Genomic DNA, 15710 nt, shown 5'->3' on the forward strand with positions numbered 1-15710 from the left:
CTAGACCACAACTACTGCCCTCTTGCCCTGCTTGTTCTTCTTCTTGGTGGCTCTGGGCCTTCCTGCAACACACGGGCGTTGGCCAGTGTTCACCAACTCCTCACCTACTCTGTACTTGGTATCCTTGTTCGGCTTGTATTTTTCCTGCTTATCGTTTATGTTCTCCTTTTCTCTGTGTTTTGACTGGTGAATCACAACAACATTGGGAGGCAGAGTGAATTCCACTTTCCTGAGGTTGAATTCAGACTTTGGTCGGTTCTGTTGTTGGAGAAATTTCCACTGATCCAAGGTGATTTCTCCAGTAGCTGTATCCACCAAGTGCTCTTCTGGCTCTACTGCTTTGCTATAGGAGTCTCCTTGGAGCTCTCCTTGGGTGGCTCCCAATATTGTGTCCTCAGTCCCAAGCGCTATTGTTTCCCTGCCTAGTGACACACTCCCATTGTCAGTTTCAAGTTTACTCTTCTGGGCATAAAACAGGACGTAGGCGCGCTGACTCAGGGCACAAGTAATGTCACAGGCCACTACCTTAGCATCGTCCATTTTGTACCACTGGCCATTGCCAGCTTTTATGTAACAATAGTAATGTCCACTGTGACAACTCACCCCGGCATGGACCAGCACAGCATAGAGGGTGTACACCAGTGGGCCTCTGCCCTGTTGAGACATGTATGGCTGCATGTCAAGACACTCAGGATAGTGCACGTGCTCAGCAATTTTTTCCCCTATGAGATCCGAGAATCGTTTCAATACAAGCATAAGAACTTTTGGTGCCTTCTGCAGGGTCAGGGTCTTGCAGGCTGGCCTCTTCTTCTGACAAACACCACACTGGTAGGCGTTCTCCCCTTCCAGCCACTCAGGCTTCACCAAGTGCTCCAGTGCATGCTGCACACTGGGAGCTGCTGTGATGTCTAGCATAATGTCCAGGTAGGGGTCAAAAGTGTCTGAAAGGCCACAGCAGTGGAGACACTTGATTTGAGGTCTCCAGCACCCTCCAAATATCTGGCGCATGAGGGTAGGGTCCTTGGAGTGAGCACCTGGCTGCTTGTGCCCACACAGACATGCTTTCTGCATGGCATGGAGAGTGAAGAGCAGAAATTCATGGGCGTCTTCCTGCCGGGATGTGTGGAAGCCAGCAACCAATGCAGGCAGGGGATGAATGACATCCCCAGGGTGGCGGAGAGCCCGTGTCACGTGGGCTTGCATCACACACAGCATGCAGACCCTGTGACGAGGACAGCGTTGGCAGTGCTCCTGGGACAGCATGTAGTTGGCCAGGGGAGGTGTGTATGTCAGGCACTGCAGGGCTGCATTCACGTAGCAAGTGTTTCCCATGTTCTGCAGCCCAGCACCAGCTGCGGACGGTCTCTGCCAGTTCAGACAAAGTTTCCCTCTAGGAGCCAGCAGTGGCCCCACAGGAGCTGAATTCTTATTGAAGTGTACCTCAGGGCAAGGTGACAATGATGACTCTGCAGGTAGAGAAGAACCCAAATGGACTTTAGCATCAGCTGCATTTGATGACCATTCAGGTTTTATACAGTCATGATACTGAGACTCACCTCCACAGTGGAGTGAAGCTGCCTCCATGTCTCCAGGAGCAGTAACCACCAGGTTTCCCTGCTGAATCTCCAGAGGAGAGAGCTTCTCCTTCAGAGCTGGCCTTCAAATGACAGCCTGGTCCATGTTTTCAGCCTTTTATAGCTCAGCCTCCTGACCACACCCACTAACTTCCTGCCAGATCCACCAATCACCTGCAAGCACTTAATTGGTTTAGGGATTTGGGTGTAGTCAGTTCACTTCCTGGAGAGACTGGTTGACTCTTTTCCCTGTTTGTGGATCCTAGGGGCATTTTTTTTTAAGAGAGAGAGAGAGAGAGAGAGAGAGAGAGAGAGAGAGAGAGAGAGAGAGAGTTTTTAATATTTATTTATTTTTTAGTGGACACAGCATCTTTATTTTATTTTTATGTGGTGCTGAGGATTGAACCCAGTGCCAAGCACATGCCAGGCAAGCGCTGTTACCGCCTGAGCCACATCCCCAGGCCAATTAGTATTTTTATAACCACATTTCATTAGCATTTTGAGGTGTGCACATATTCATAGTGGTAATATCTCAATTAAAATGTTTTTACTTATTAATATATATATATATATATATATATATATATATATTTTTTTTTTTTGAATTTTTAAACCACTTTTCTGAGAAAAAGATACATTTCATTTCCTTCTCAATAAACCAAGTCATGCTGGATGTGTCCTGACACATTTCCATGATGGTTTTGAATGCAAAAGGAAGTCCTTTAGGAATATGCCTGCTTGTCTTTGGGAGAAATATCAAGGAGACAGGGAATAAGATTTTTATTATGTTCAAGATAATGCTTCTTCCAGTACTCATGTATCTTATGTACGACTTCTCCACCCAAATGCCAGTACTTATATTGGGTCATAAATAGTTTAAGTGAGATTAATGGACTAACGTGTTCATTCTCTGGTTCCTTTCCTCTGTTGAATTTCATTCCTCAGTGGAATGGTCTGGAACATAGTTTGAAATGTATTTGTCTATCTCTGTTGGCTTATAAAATGGACAGCCTTCTGTGTGTGCAGCTTGTGGAGGGCTCTGAAGGAAAACATGGAACCCACCTCTCTGCCCAGGGTGGGGACCAAGTATTGACAGATGTAATCAAAATCTGGAAGCCAGAGAAGAATTACAAAATATTGCCTGCGGGCAGAAGGACCCATGCAAAGGTGAGCATAGGAGGGGCTGTGGGGAGCCACACTGAATGACCACACCTTCCAGTCCTGATGCCTCAGATTCTAACCAAACACTGCATTTGCTGTGGTTTGGGTGGGGTCCTGCTCAGACAGTAAGGGGTCTTCTTTGTGGGGCATGCCCCTAAGGTTGAATTACACTCACCTCTCCCTTGTAGTCCTGCTCCTTCTGCCCTTTTTGGGTAGAACTTTCAAAGAACAAAAGTCTCCCCAATAAAATAAAATCTCACTTCCAAACGTTCTCTCTCTCTCTCTCTCTCTCTCTCTCTCTCTCTCTCTCTCGACTTTCTCTTGCTCTCCCTTTTGGGTACCTGAAGCTAAGAGCTGGGGAAGCTGTCCTGAAGCTTGTGTAAAGGTAAATTGTGTCTGTGTTTTATTTAATGTCCCTGACAATTCACAGGAGCGATCGGAAGTTCAGCTGTCTGTGCTGGTCAGCGGCAGCAGGTGGTGCCTGGAACCAGGGACCACTCCCAGTGGTTTTCCAAGTAGATTTGGTTGTGTATGCTTAAGAAATTTACTGAACCGTGTTTTGGTGTTGTAGAAGAAGCAGGCAGTCAGAGAGCCAGGGACGTTAAAGAAATAATGGGATATTCCACGTCTTCAGAAAAAGAAATTTACTTAATGATCCTGGAGACTCTAATCAACCAGAGAGGAAAACAGGTCAGGAGGGCCCAGCTGGTTCAATTCCTGTTAACAGTTAATGATGTAAGCCCATGGTTTTGTGAGGAAGATTCACCATGTTTGTGTACTTGGGAGAGGCTAGGTAGAAAATTGTCTAATATCTGCTTCTCTGCCAAGTTATCTAAAAGTAACAGTAGAAAATATTTTAAAAGTCTGGACTGTTTTGGGAATGTGTCCTGGAGGATTGAGAGGAGGACCAATGGTTTTTGGAAGACTTGTTAAAAGGGCTCCAGAAAGCCACTAGAAGTTTGGAGCAGGAGAAGCAGCCTGAGGCTGTGACCATGTGATTTTCACTATCTATACCAGGACTTAGAGTGGAGTCAATTCTCTCCCATTCTGTAGCTTGCAAACCTCAGACAGAGGGCCTCAGGGCAAGACCTAAAACCAAGCCTTCAGTAAGAGCTGAACCAGACAGAACCAGTGATTTAGAAGGGCACCAACCAAACTCCATGGTAGAGGGGCATGCACTAGAGAGGAAGCCAGCCATGATTGGATTTCTGTGAGTTGATTCAAGATGGAGGGGAAGAAAATGGACAGGAAGACACTAATGAACCTGAGCCACAGTCTGAGCAAACTCAGTCAGAAGGTGCGAATGAGCTAGAGAAGGGTTTTGGTAGATTAGGTCTGGCTGGCCCTGTGCCTGCTATTTGGATCTGGCCACTCTCCTCCTGGAGTATGAGGTTTAATAACTACTCTGAATTGGCAGTAGGCATGCTCATGCTCCTCCAACGTGGCCTTAGAATAGCACTGGAAGCAGAGGAGGACATTACAGGTTTTTGACTTTTTCGAGTCTTTGAGCAGGTTAATAAGCAAAATCAGCCTGTCCCCGTGATGCTGTAGTTCCTTTTAAGACTCTAAAGGAGCACAAAAGCACTTGCTGTACTTAGGGTCCAAAGTCAAACTCAGCTGATTCCTTATGCAATGAGCCCTTACCCCATGTGACTGGATTTCAGTGGCCAAAGATTGTTGACCAGGGGGTGACTACCTTTTTGGTGGTCTCACTGGACTGATAATTGCACTGAACAGGCTGAGAGAAACTGGAGGCAAGGCTTTGATGTCCCTTTGGTGAAGTTAACTGGAACTGGAGAATTTTCAGATTTAGAAAGGCAGTTAAATTATGATCTGGCCATATATGATTGATAGACCCAACCTGATCTTTTCTTAAAATTGGAAGCCATCTCACCATAAAGCCATGAAAAGATAATTTCGGCTTTACTATAAATTACTGCAAATTCTGAACCTGCTTGGAATGCCTGCCCGTGCCTTGAACTCACCCATGCCTGGCTCTCTGACCAGATAGCAGCCCTCTCTGAAACTTTAGTGACACCTCAAAAATCTTGGCCTTCCCTGGCCAGACAACGACCCTCTCTGAGGCTCTAATGGTCCTCATAAATTCTGATGTTGGGGCCAGCAAAAAATGTAAACTACCATTAGTGTGATGCTTGTCAGAGTTTTGTTATCTGTAACCCCCCTTTGTGTAACTTTCTGGGCTATAAAGCTGGGCTGTAGGAAAGGTGGGGTGGCTGTCTTGTTCCCGCCATTTTGGGAGGGAGAGGCAGCCCGGCCGGTCGAAATAATAAGCTTGCTTTAATTTGATTTTAATTGGAGTCAATGGTCTTTTCTTGCGTCCTGGTCTAACAATGATGAAATTACTGCATGTGCCAAAAGGGCGTGGAGAGAGCTACCTAATCAGGATCAATCAACCTTGGATTTTAGTTCAATCAAACAGGGACACAGGAGCCATTTTCAGATTTCACAGCAGGTCTATACCAGGCAGCAAACAGACCAATAGGAGACTTGACTGCCTCTGAATTCCTAGTCAGGCAGCTAGCATTTAAAAATGCTAATAAAATTTGTCAGGAAATCCTCCGACCCCAATGGGAAAAGGGGACTGACTGAGTTCATTCGCCTTTGTGATGATGTAGGTTCCACACAGCTACAGGGCTTAATGCTCGCCTAGGCTCTGAAGCAGGTGCTACAACTTCAGGCTGGGAGAGCCATTCTCCCAGGTGGTGTTTCAGTTGTGGTAGAACTGGGCCTATGGCTCAGGACTGCTGGTCTCCGCACAATAGGGCAGAGACTGAGCAACTGATATGACACCATTTTTGAGAAACCAGCCTCTACCTCAGAGCAAAGCCTGTCCAAGGAAGGGGGCGTGACCCTTGTCCTTGGAAAAATCCAGAGAGCTCCTAGGCACATAACCACCCTGCTGAGTTGTTTATCTACAAATAAAGGGGGATATCTGCTGCACCAGGTGTCCCTGACTCAGTTAGGCTAGGTGAGGACCCATAGAAACCCCCTGGCAACAACCAATCAGCATGAGACAGGGAAAATACCTGGGATGCCAGATGACCCTCCCAGTAGTTTATGGTGGTTAATAACACATTGGGAAACCATGTAGTTCAGCACGTACACCCCTAATAGCCTAAACCAATCAGTTCAAACAAATCCTCCTCTTGTACTAACCAATCAACTCTACCCAACTTGTTCCCAGCAGTGAATGTGCTAATCATGTTTTAGAGTTGTTGTATGATTTTCCCGCAGTGTGTGATGATTTGCTAAGAGTTGCTATGATGTATGTGAAGTCCCTGCCTTCCCCAAAGAGTGTATAAAACTGCTGCAAACCCTGGGCTCAGGGCCTCTCAGCATCGCCAGTTGCTGTGTGCGCAGGGGACTGAGCTAGCTCACAATAAATGCCTCTTTGCTGCTAACATCAATCTTGGTCTCTGGTGGTCTTTTGGGGGTCCTGAACTCGAGCATAACAAGACCTCTCTTGGTTTGTGCAGACAGTGCTTCCAGAGAGATGATCACATAGCATGGGAAGATTTGAGTAGATATGGCAGCAGCTCACAGCCACTTCTGACCTCACTTCTGCCTTCTTCAGCATGGGGAAATCGGGAACAGGGCCTGCCCTAGGTCTACCAAACAGTAGGGGTGCTGCAGTGTACACCTGAAGAGGAGTTGCAGACTCCAAAGTCATCAGGGCTGGCCATGCCAGTTCGACACTACTACCAGCTGGCTCCACAGAGAGGGTACACTTACAGCCAACCTTGGGAGTAACTCTAATGCCTGAAATGGGGCCACAACAAGAGCTCACTGGGTTTGTGGGCCATTACTGCCAAATACCATAGGCCTAATTTTAGGGTGAAACAACTTAAGGGAATTCAGGTGCTGCCAGGAGTAATTAATTCAAATTTTAGAGATGAGATTGGGATCACTGTACAAGTGGACCCTGCCACTCAGCTCTCTACAAGAGATGTACTAACACAGCTAATACTTCTGCTTTATCACACCCACCAACTTGGAGGGAATAGATCAGATCTCTCAGCCTGCAGAAAGTGCTCAGTATCTTCACAGGGAAGATAAAGATGGTAACTCTGGGATTTTCAAGACTTATGTCTTAGATACCTTGCCAGTAAATTTGTGGGGCCATGATAGTCTAAGCAGCCTAGGTTTGTTATTAGTAACTCCAAATTCTGTCATCTGAGGGATTTAATCAAAAGTTTATTTCTAGAAAAATGGAGGGAAATTTACAAGATTTCCCTATAACCCAAACTTCCCAACAGATTTTTATTACTACATGCAGCCAGAATTTTTGGTAGGGGCCCTGACTTTATCCCCAACCCAGAGAAGAGCAGAAAAAAATACTTGGCTCACAGAAGAGCCAATCTGGGTTAGTCAGTGGCCCTTAACAGGAAACAACTTGAAATAGCCCACATGCTAGTTCAGGAACTGCTTCAGGCTGGCCATTCACAACCTATTCTCAGTCCTTGGAACACACCCATCTTTGTAATCAAGAAAAAAATCTGGCCACTGGAGATTAGTACAAGATCTCAAGGCAGTTAATTGTGTTAATGAGCCCACAGAAGCCTTATAACCAGGGCTTCCTTCTACAGCTATTCCTTTGGGTTATCATTTAATAGTACTAGATTTAAAAGATTGTTTCTTTTCTATACCTTTACACCCAGAGGACTGTAAAAGGTTTGCCTTTAGTGTCCTGGCAATAAATTTTAAAGAACTAGTCAAAAGATATTGTTGCCTTAGGGAATGTGTAACAGCCCTACTCTGTGTCAAAATTTGTGGCACAGGCCATCATGCTTGTGAGGGAGAAATTCCCTGATGCATATATTATTCACTTTATGGATGATATATGTTTAGCTCATGCTAATCCAGATGTACTCCTAAAAATCTTTACCCAAACAGACTTCACTCACAGCAATGGGTTTGTGCATTTCACCTCAGAAGGTACAAAGGACATCTCTTTTCAATATCTAGGTCATGTGATTGAAGGACATACAATCCACCCTCAAACCTCACAAATAAGAGTCAAAGAGCTGAACACCCTTAATGATTTTCAAAACTATTAGGTGATATAAATTGGCTGAGACCATCTTTAAAGCTAACTACTTCAGATTGGTATCAGAGTTTTACTGACAACATAGGATGAGTATGTAAGTGTTACCTCTCTATTTCTTGTAATTTTGAGTTGAATTCACACTAGTTTTTCCTTAAAGATCTATTAGAATTCAGCTGTGAAACCAATCTGGTCCTAGACCTTTTTTAAAAAAAAAATGGGTAGGGAGGGAGAGCATGGGAGGAAGGTTACCTCTAGATAGGGAATAAGGGTGGGAGGGAAAGGGAGGGAGAAGGGGAATAGCATGAATAGTGAAAGAAGACCCTCATTATTATACAAAATACATGTATGAAGATGTGAATTTGGTGCACTCTGCTCCTCAGAGAATCAGGCTCCACTTCAGGGACCTTCTTGGCCCTATGACTGCTCAGGGGGGAGATCAGGGGCACTCCTACTAATGGACATGAAATGCATCATAGGCATGCCTTTTTCTGGTCCAGTCATGGCTCTGGCACCCGGGTGTTCTGCACACCTTCCTTTTAGACCCTAGTATGTGTGAGGTGGGCCCAGAACAAAGTACTCCTGAGTGCACACTGTGGAGCCGATACCATTCCTTCATCCTCTGCATTGTCCAGACTAATCCCCCCACCTCTCCACCCCTTCCTTCCCTTTCTAAATGGGCATCACTTGGTGAAGCTTGCTCACAGCAGGTGGGAGAAGCAACTCCTACACTAGTTGGGGGGCCCAGGACAGACCCCTGTATATATGGCACTCTGCAAAAATCAGGAGTGGAACCAGGAAATGTACAGGAAAGCCTACCCTGAGGGAAAAATCAAATCTGAATATGGAATGCATCTCAAGAGCTACCTTGCCCAGACATCAGTGTTCACACATCTCCATTCTTTCAGGCTCCAAACTCAAATTGAGGAGCTCCATGTTTCTCCTCCCTGTTTCCCTGTGAAATCACCTGCCTGTGATCAGAATCCACATCACCCCACACTCTGTCTCTGAATAGGGACAGCCATGTCAGTGCCATCGGGAGAAGGGAGTGTTCAGTTGATAAATCTTGGCTAAAATGCCACAGAGTCATTCTGGACCCTGGACACACATGTTCCCAGACATAGGACAAGAGCTCCTTCCACCAGCTGCAGTGGTTCCACACTGCTCACAGTTAGGAGCACCCAGAGAGAGAGTTGAGAAGCCCCAATGTTCATGCCTTCAAATCACAAGTGAGTTCTTTGATCTGGGAACAATTTCACCCATTTATTATGGTAGTATGGGAAATCCAGTGATATCCTGAACTACAACAAATGAATGATCTTAATTGCCACGTGGACATCACCTGAGACATTTGGGTTGTCCAAGTCATTACAATTGAGCACCAGGACACAATGAATGCAGTTTGCAGGAGAGACAAGGTACAAAGGCACATGCCTATTGAGCACTCCAAGGATGCACACAGTAAAACATGGGGAAAATTGGATGAGGATTCAGAGAAACGTCAAGTACATGATTATCATAAGGGGCAAGGAACAAAAAAGGTAAGGCCAGGGAAATTGTCCACCATGCTTTCCATGGCCACACTCGAGAGTCAAGAAGGTACACTGCAGTCCAGGACAGAGGTCCCAGTGATCAGCAGGTGTTACACTCCATGCAGTCATAGGACAAAAGGGACAAACTTGAGCCTTCTACTTCTGTTCCACTTCAGTCTCTACACCTGAATAGCCACTCCATTTGTTATCCCATAGACAGCCTGTGGAAGGTGACATGAGCACCTTGGACAATCCCCTGGAAACCCCATCCAGAGGAGTCTCTCCTCTGAGTTCTGGACAGGTGGCTGTGTGTCAGAGGCAGGGTCTGTGGCTGTGCCAGAGCTTTCTGAAGTTTCAGCCTTTGCTCCTACTCCATAGCTAGGAAGGTCCTGTGACCCTGGTGCCACCTGCTCCTGCATCTTTGCTTTCTCAGCCCAAGAGACCCTGTAAGTCATTGGAGCCCCAAAGGCTATTCTTCCCTGCTATGGTGTGCCTCACTCCATGTCACTGTCCTCAGAGGAGGACGACACCTGAAGGTCTTCATAGAGGACACTCACTGGCTCATGGGAGCTGGGAATCTCCGACTCATCAAGATAGGGAGGAGTGTCAGCAAGAGCACTGGTCTTTGCAGTGGGAGAGGAAGGGAGATCGGCAATGAACCTGGATCTCCACCAGTTCTTGTGCATTCTCTTGAAGAGCATTCGGAGGGGCTGTCGGGGAACACAGCTGGGTGCTGGTGGACTCGATTTGGTGCACGGCTCGACTGGATTCAGGAAAGGGCTTTCCTTGGGAGGGCGAAGATCCATGCTGGAATCATGGGCTGGAGATTTTCTGGTCACCTGGGGTGACCCTTTTAGTCCGATACCACTTGTATCTTGCCAAGCAGGCAGAGACTTCCTAGCCTCCGAGCCTGGCCTGCAGGTGTTCCCCCGTGGAATGAGACTGTGCCCCAGCCTGAGTTTCTTTGGGGCGTTCTGGCCAGTCTGGATGTGGACCTGAGCTTGTCTCTTGCCTGGGGCCTGGAGGCTGAGTTTGTGGCCCTGGCCCTGTGGACATGCTGCAGGCTGCAGGCAGGGCTCTTTGCTCACATCAGGACACCTGGCTAGTGATGGAGGGTGGAGCACATGGCCCCCTCCGAGAATTTGGGCAGAAGTCTGGGCAACTTTAGAGGAGACAACCTCTGGTGTTTCAGGTGCTTTCTTCCCAAGGAGGCCAGGGTTCTGCCCTGAGTGCCTTGCTGCCAGCTGGATGGTGCCAGGAATGCTCACATCCTGTTTTTTCTGGATCCCGGGACCTGAGTGGAGTCCACATTTGGGTCTCTGAAAGGGATGTGCGCTAGTGAAGGTGAGACTCTCATCCGAGCTCTGGACACAAGGTTGACTCTCAAACCCAGAGCCCAGGACACACCTCGTCCTGGTCGTGTGGACGGGCAGTGGCCTGCTGGGTTTCTGGAGGAAAAGACAAACACAGGAAACTTTCCTGAGTCCCTGCACTCAAGCACCAACAAGGCCCACCTAAACAGGAATTCGGCTACAGAACATAGAGTGGAACAGGAAGACAAGTCATCAGCCCAGGAAAGGAAAAGGGGTGCTCCACCTCCACCTCCATGGCCATCAGCCAAAGACCCATTCCAAGAACGACTTGACATGTTTCAGGGCACATTGGGAAATATCCCGTTCTTCATCGGAGGTCTCATGCCTCGAGATGGGCAGGGCTCTTTTGTGTGTTTTTCCGTGGGATGTCAATGGCTACTGCTCCTCTCAGCAGATGTGGCCACTGAGGAGTTGGCGTACATTAGCTGAGAGTGTTCTCCCACTTTCAATAGGAATATGCCTGCATCGGACATTGTGTCCTTTGAGACGTTGGAGTCAACTCTGCCCCCATGGGCCCATGCACCACGTCATGGGGAAGATGAAAAAAGTACCACACAAAATTGGAAAGAGCAAATGTGAAAGACCCCAAGCTTGAGTCCCATTGGGCTTAAATGTTGATAGCCAATCCCTCAGGCAGAAGGGCCACAGAGAAGGAACTTATCAGGCTTCTCCAGGACACCAAAAGAGCAGGCCACCATGCACATACTCACCCTTAGGTAGGCACTGGGTTCTGTCTCTTCCTTCCATTTGGGTTGCTGCCTCTCCTGGGGTCTCCTATGGGAACTCCCTGTCTGGAGTAGAGCCTTTCCCCGTTCCTCTTCTTGCCTGCAGAAACACGATGGTATTTGGATGAATGCAGAGGAGGGAGCGAAATGAGAGGTGCCCATTTTCTTCGTGTCACCTGTGCTACCCTGGGTTCTCCCCCAAGTCTGTGCCTCTCCTCCTACAACACCCAGGCCCTACATCCAGGCAGCCCTTCTCCTTTCCCACTAAGTAGTTCCATGTGGACACATTGCTTTTGTGCCTCCCGTGGTCATGTTCCTAGTGCTGCCCTGAACCTGTCCCTTTCTGAATTGAATGCACAGGAGAATGAGCTGCAGGCTGCGGCTTTGGGACATGGAGTCCTTGTCTATCTCTCTCCATTGACCCAGTCATTAGCTGCATGTGAATGTGTGGAGACGACTATGTGGAGAAGGAGAGACACCACCCCCCCTGGAGTTCCGTGCCCGAGGCTTGGATCCCAGCTTCCCCATCCCTCACCTCTGCACCTGGCCCTTCATTCTGGCTGGCTGCTCACAGGCCCCTGTGTTCTGGAGATTCCTAGGCTTGCTTGGTGCCTGGTTCTCCTTCTCCTTCTTTGGGCCCAAGGGTTGTGGGGCCAGCGCACCATCCCAGCACTTGATGGGGCATCTTCTGCTCCTCGCAGTGTGTCCAAAAGCCCCACAGTCCTTACACTTCAGCTGTCGGTGGAAAAGCACAAGTTGTCAGGAATCAGCGCAACCACAACCAGATCTGCCCTTGTACAGACAAAGAGAGATTGAAGTCTTAGTTTCCTCTCGTTTTAGGTCAGGCACTCAGGCCTGTGAACCATGAATTTCTAGGATTTTTAAGGTCCTAGAACACATTTGTGGAATCATGTATTATACGGGGGCACTGGAAGGAAGGTTTGGATGTTGCAACTTGAGGACGCTGGGCCAGATTCCAACAGGATAAACGTTGGGCTGCATGGGTTTCAAGGGGTTCCATAAGATGCCTCCTCCCATCCTAGGAAAGGACTAAGCTGAGAGGAGGTTCCCGGGCAGGTCCTCGTGGGTTGGAATGGGAGAATTGGGTGGTAGAGGCAATCTGAGAGGACGTAACCAAGATTCTGACCTGTGTCACCCCCTGGCTTCCCATTGCCTCTAATGTCCACATACCCTGGGGTCCTCCTCTTCAGGGGGAGGAGCCCTGTGCCCCACAGCTCCCCTCTGCTGGTGCTTCTTATTCTGGATTTGAAGGATGCTCGGGGCCAGAGGCTGTGAGGCATGCTCTGCCGACTGTCTCATGTTCTTCAAGTCAGGTCCCATTCCCTCAGATGCTGACATTGGGCTTTCCTAGGTCCAAGAGAAAAGAAAAAAGGGTCATGACCAAAGTCAAGATGGGATCTTTCATTTATTCTCCACATTTTGGCATGGAGCACATCCCATGATCTGGGGAGCCCAGTAGAATAGGTGGAGCACACATGGGTGCACAATCAAGGGAGGAGTAGGCCAACTACTGCGTTTGACAAAAATAAGATACTCCATGCTCTTAGAATTACAGCAGAGTGAATGCATGATTCCTGTAGGTACAATAAAGCAATCTTAACCAAAGGGAACCATTTTGCCTCTATCAAAATGATAACGAAAAGAGGAAAGGTGAAGGGAGGTAAACCTAGTTCATACAAAGAGAGATCAAAAGAAATTTCATCTTAATACAGAGATTTGCAGAGCATGATTATCCAGAGTTATTGTTGACAAAGTCAGAAGTCATGAGCTAGAAATGCTTGTAGATATCCAAGAATGTCCTTGCATATCTGACAGAAGCAGATCGACCTTGAAAAATATTTCCAAATTAATGATACAGAGAGCAAGCTCGGCATTGGTTCAGTGGTTATGAATGTAACCATATAGAGAAGCTGAGGACATGGGGGGTTCAATGTTGAATTTCACCCAACCCAGCCTTCAAAAAGTTCTAGAGAAAGGTTTCTTAAACTCTTCTACAGAAAGAAAGGGAAAAAAAATCATCCCCAAGGCATGGTGTGGGGTCACGATGATTCTCTACCATAACACGATATAAGAAAAACAGAGCAAGACAATGATAGGTATTGAGCGGCAGAGAAGAATGACATTATGACATTTTCCAAACAAGCTATGGATGGAACCAGTGTACATCCTGTGCTAGACATGCCAAACCAGTGTTTGTTGCTAGGTGTGGATACTAAGGGGAGAAGCTACCGTAAAGGGGGAAGGGGAAAGGCGAGAGGTGGGTGGGGGGAGGGAATGCAAGAGCAGGTCAGAAGAGAGGGGAAAATGGGTAGAGGAAGGCTGGGTGAGGATGACCCAGGACTTCTATGTGCCTGTGTGGAAATAGCACAGGGAATAACATTGCTCTATCCATCGGAGGTAGTCCCTATCCTACCCAAAGGTCCATGGTAAACTACAGCAGTTTTCATACACATTGATCCACCTGCTCACAGGTATCAGAAGGCTGCAGTAAATATTCTCTGAAATTGCAATAGTTCTGTGGTGATTTGAACCTCGAATGGCATATTTGATCCTCCTCAGCATAAAGAAACACTCTTGAAAAATCTTAAATCCACAAGCACCTCCCCCTCCATCCTTAACATTTTCCCTATCTACATGACTTTTAAGGAATCTTCTGTAAACTACCTGGGCAAAGAAAACCAACCTGAGACCCCACTGTTCTGATGTCTCCTGTCAGCAGGCGCTCAGACAGGTGAGGGCTGGACACAGAACCCAGGAAGAGATGCAGCCTCCTGGATGCCAGCCGGAAGGGGCAGTGAGGGAAGGTGGCTTCTGGGAACTTGGATCCTCCCCCAGGATCACGTGATGCAACACGTCATCTTCAATACAACAGGTGCAATTTTAGGCCAAAATTCAGTGACTCGCACCTTTGATTTCCATGACTCTACCCAGGAAGAAGATTTGCCAGCCTTTTCGAGTCAGTACTTTCCTTTACAGAGGTTTGAAATCCATAGTTTGAATGACATTGAGGTGCTGGGAAGAGGTCAGAGGCCAGTTGACCTAAGGGCCTTGTCGTTTTTACAAGTTTGGCTCTCTGGGGTATCAATTGTTTTTTTAACTCTGCCATTTTCACATAAGGATTCCAGAATTCAAAGAAAAGCTGCCCAATGCTTTCATACTTCATGTGACTTATATGAGCTCTGCATTGCATTGACTCTACACTTTCATTGGAAGAGTTTTTCTTTTTCTGCTGGGTTTGGAATGACATTTGTGGACATGCAAGTGCCCAGAATGACCACAGGGCTGAAGGAGAGCCTGCTGCTGAGGGCTGATGTCCCTGGTTTCTCATCCAAATCTGGTGGGCTTCTGAGCTCCCTTGGAGGAAAGGGGTGTTTCTGGCTTCAGCTCCCTGGCCCCACCCCCAGGGAATCCCCTCAGGCCCTCACCTGGGCCAATCCTGCAATGTTGCTGCAGAGGAGAAATACACCTGTGTAAGTCTCAAGGGTCCCAGACCAGCAGGATTTTCCAGCACTCTGCCAGGGCTCTTGTGTTGGTGTCGCTTCCTTTGTAGGTCACCATGGATTTTGTGCACACAGATTTGCACTTCTCAATACACAGGCCTATGGGTACACAGTTCAGAACACCTGGTACCTCAGTAGCTTTGCTCATCTCCAATATCACAGAAAAGTGAGTGCAGCCTCTACTCCACAGTCCCTTTAGAGGTTTTCCTTTTTTGTTGTTAAATATTTTTACTTGTTCATGGACCTTTTGTTTATGCATATGTATGTGCAGGGTTTAGAATCAAAACACACTCACTCATGGGTGGGAGGCCAAAGCTCTGCAACTGAGCAACAACCCCAGCCCCATCTTTTCATAGTTCTTGAAATAATGGGTAGAATCAATTCTAACCTAGCTACATTTTCCCAGTTCAAAACCATTATGAAAATCTATCAGGAAAGAAGTCAAAATAATGGAATTGAAGGAAGAATGAAAATGTTTGTTTTTCATGAATCGTTTTGAAGGAATACCAACTCAATGCATTGTTAGCCTGTAATATTAGTAGGCTCCATTCATAACTGAAAGTATATATGAACACACAGGCACATGCATAGGAATAGGCTCGTGAACATGTCCACAAACACACTCACGCACACACAAACACCCCCACCCCACCCCCACAAACACTTGCGCACACATAAGCAGCTAGAATTCTTTTTTTGGAATTATTATTTTTTAGTTTGTTTGGTGAGAGGAGATCCAAGTGCATCCCATTACCGCTT

At 47.1% G+C, this 15710-nt stretch overlaps 2 protein-coding genes across 2 annotated transcripts; both read right to left on the reverse strand.

Moving 5' to 3' along the window:
- LOC124101666 (ubiquitin carboxyl-terminal hydrolase 17-like protein 6) lies at positions 1-1584 on the reverse strand. Its single transcript, XM_046457771.1, has one exon. The coding sequence runs from the start codon at positions 1582-1584 to the stop codon at positions 1-3; it is 1584 nt and encodes a 527-aa protein (XP_046313727.1).
- Positions 1585-9826: 8242 nt separating this feature from the next.
- Positions 9827-12789, reverse strand: LOC124101667 (putative protein FAM90A26). The gene is made up of 4 exons (XM_046457772.1): positions 12622-12789; positions 11966-12165; positions 11416-11530; positions 9827-10780 (listed from the first exon to the last, which is right to left on the reverse strand). Exons 1-4 carry the CDS (start codon positions 12787-12789, stop codon positions 9827-9829), a joined length of 1437 nt encoding a protein of 478 aa, XP_046313728.1.
- Positions 12790-15710: the final 2921 nt, after the last annotated feature.

This window comes from Marmota monax, unplaced genomic scaffold (genome assembly GCF_021218885.2).
Source record: "Marmota monax isolate L192 unplaced genomic scaffold, Marmota_monax_Labrador192_F-V1.1 WCK01_AAM20220418_F8-fsc00938, whole genome shotgun sequence".
Lineage (NCBI taxonomy): Eukaryota > Metazoa > Chordata > Mammalia > Rodentia > Sciuridae > Marmota > Marmota monax.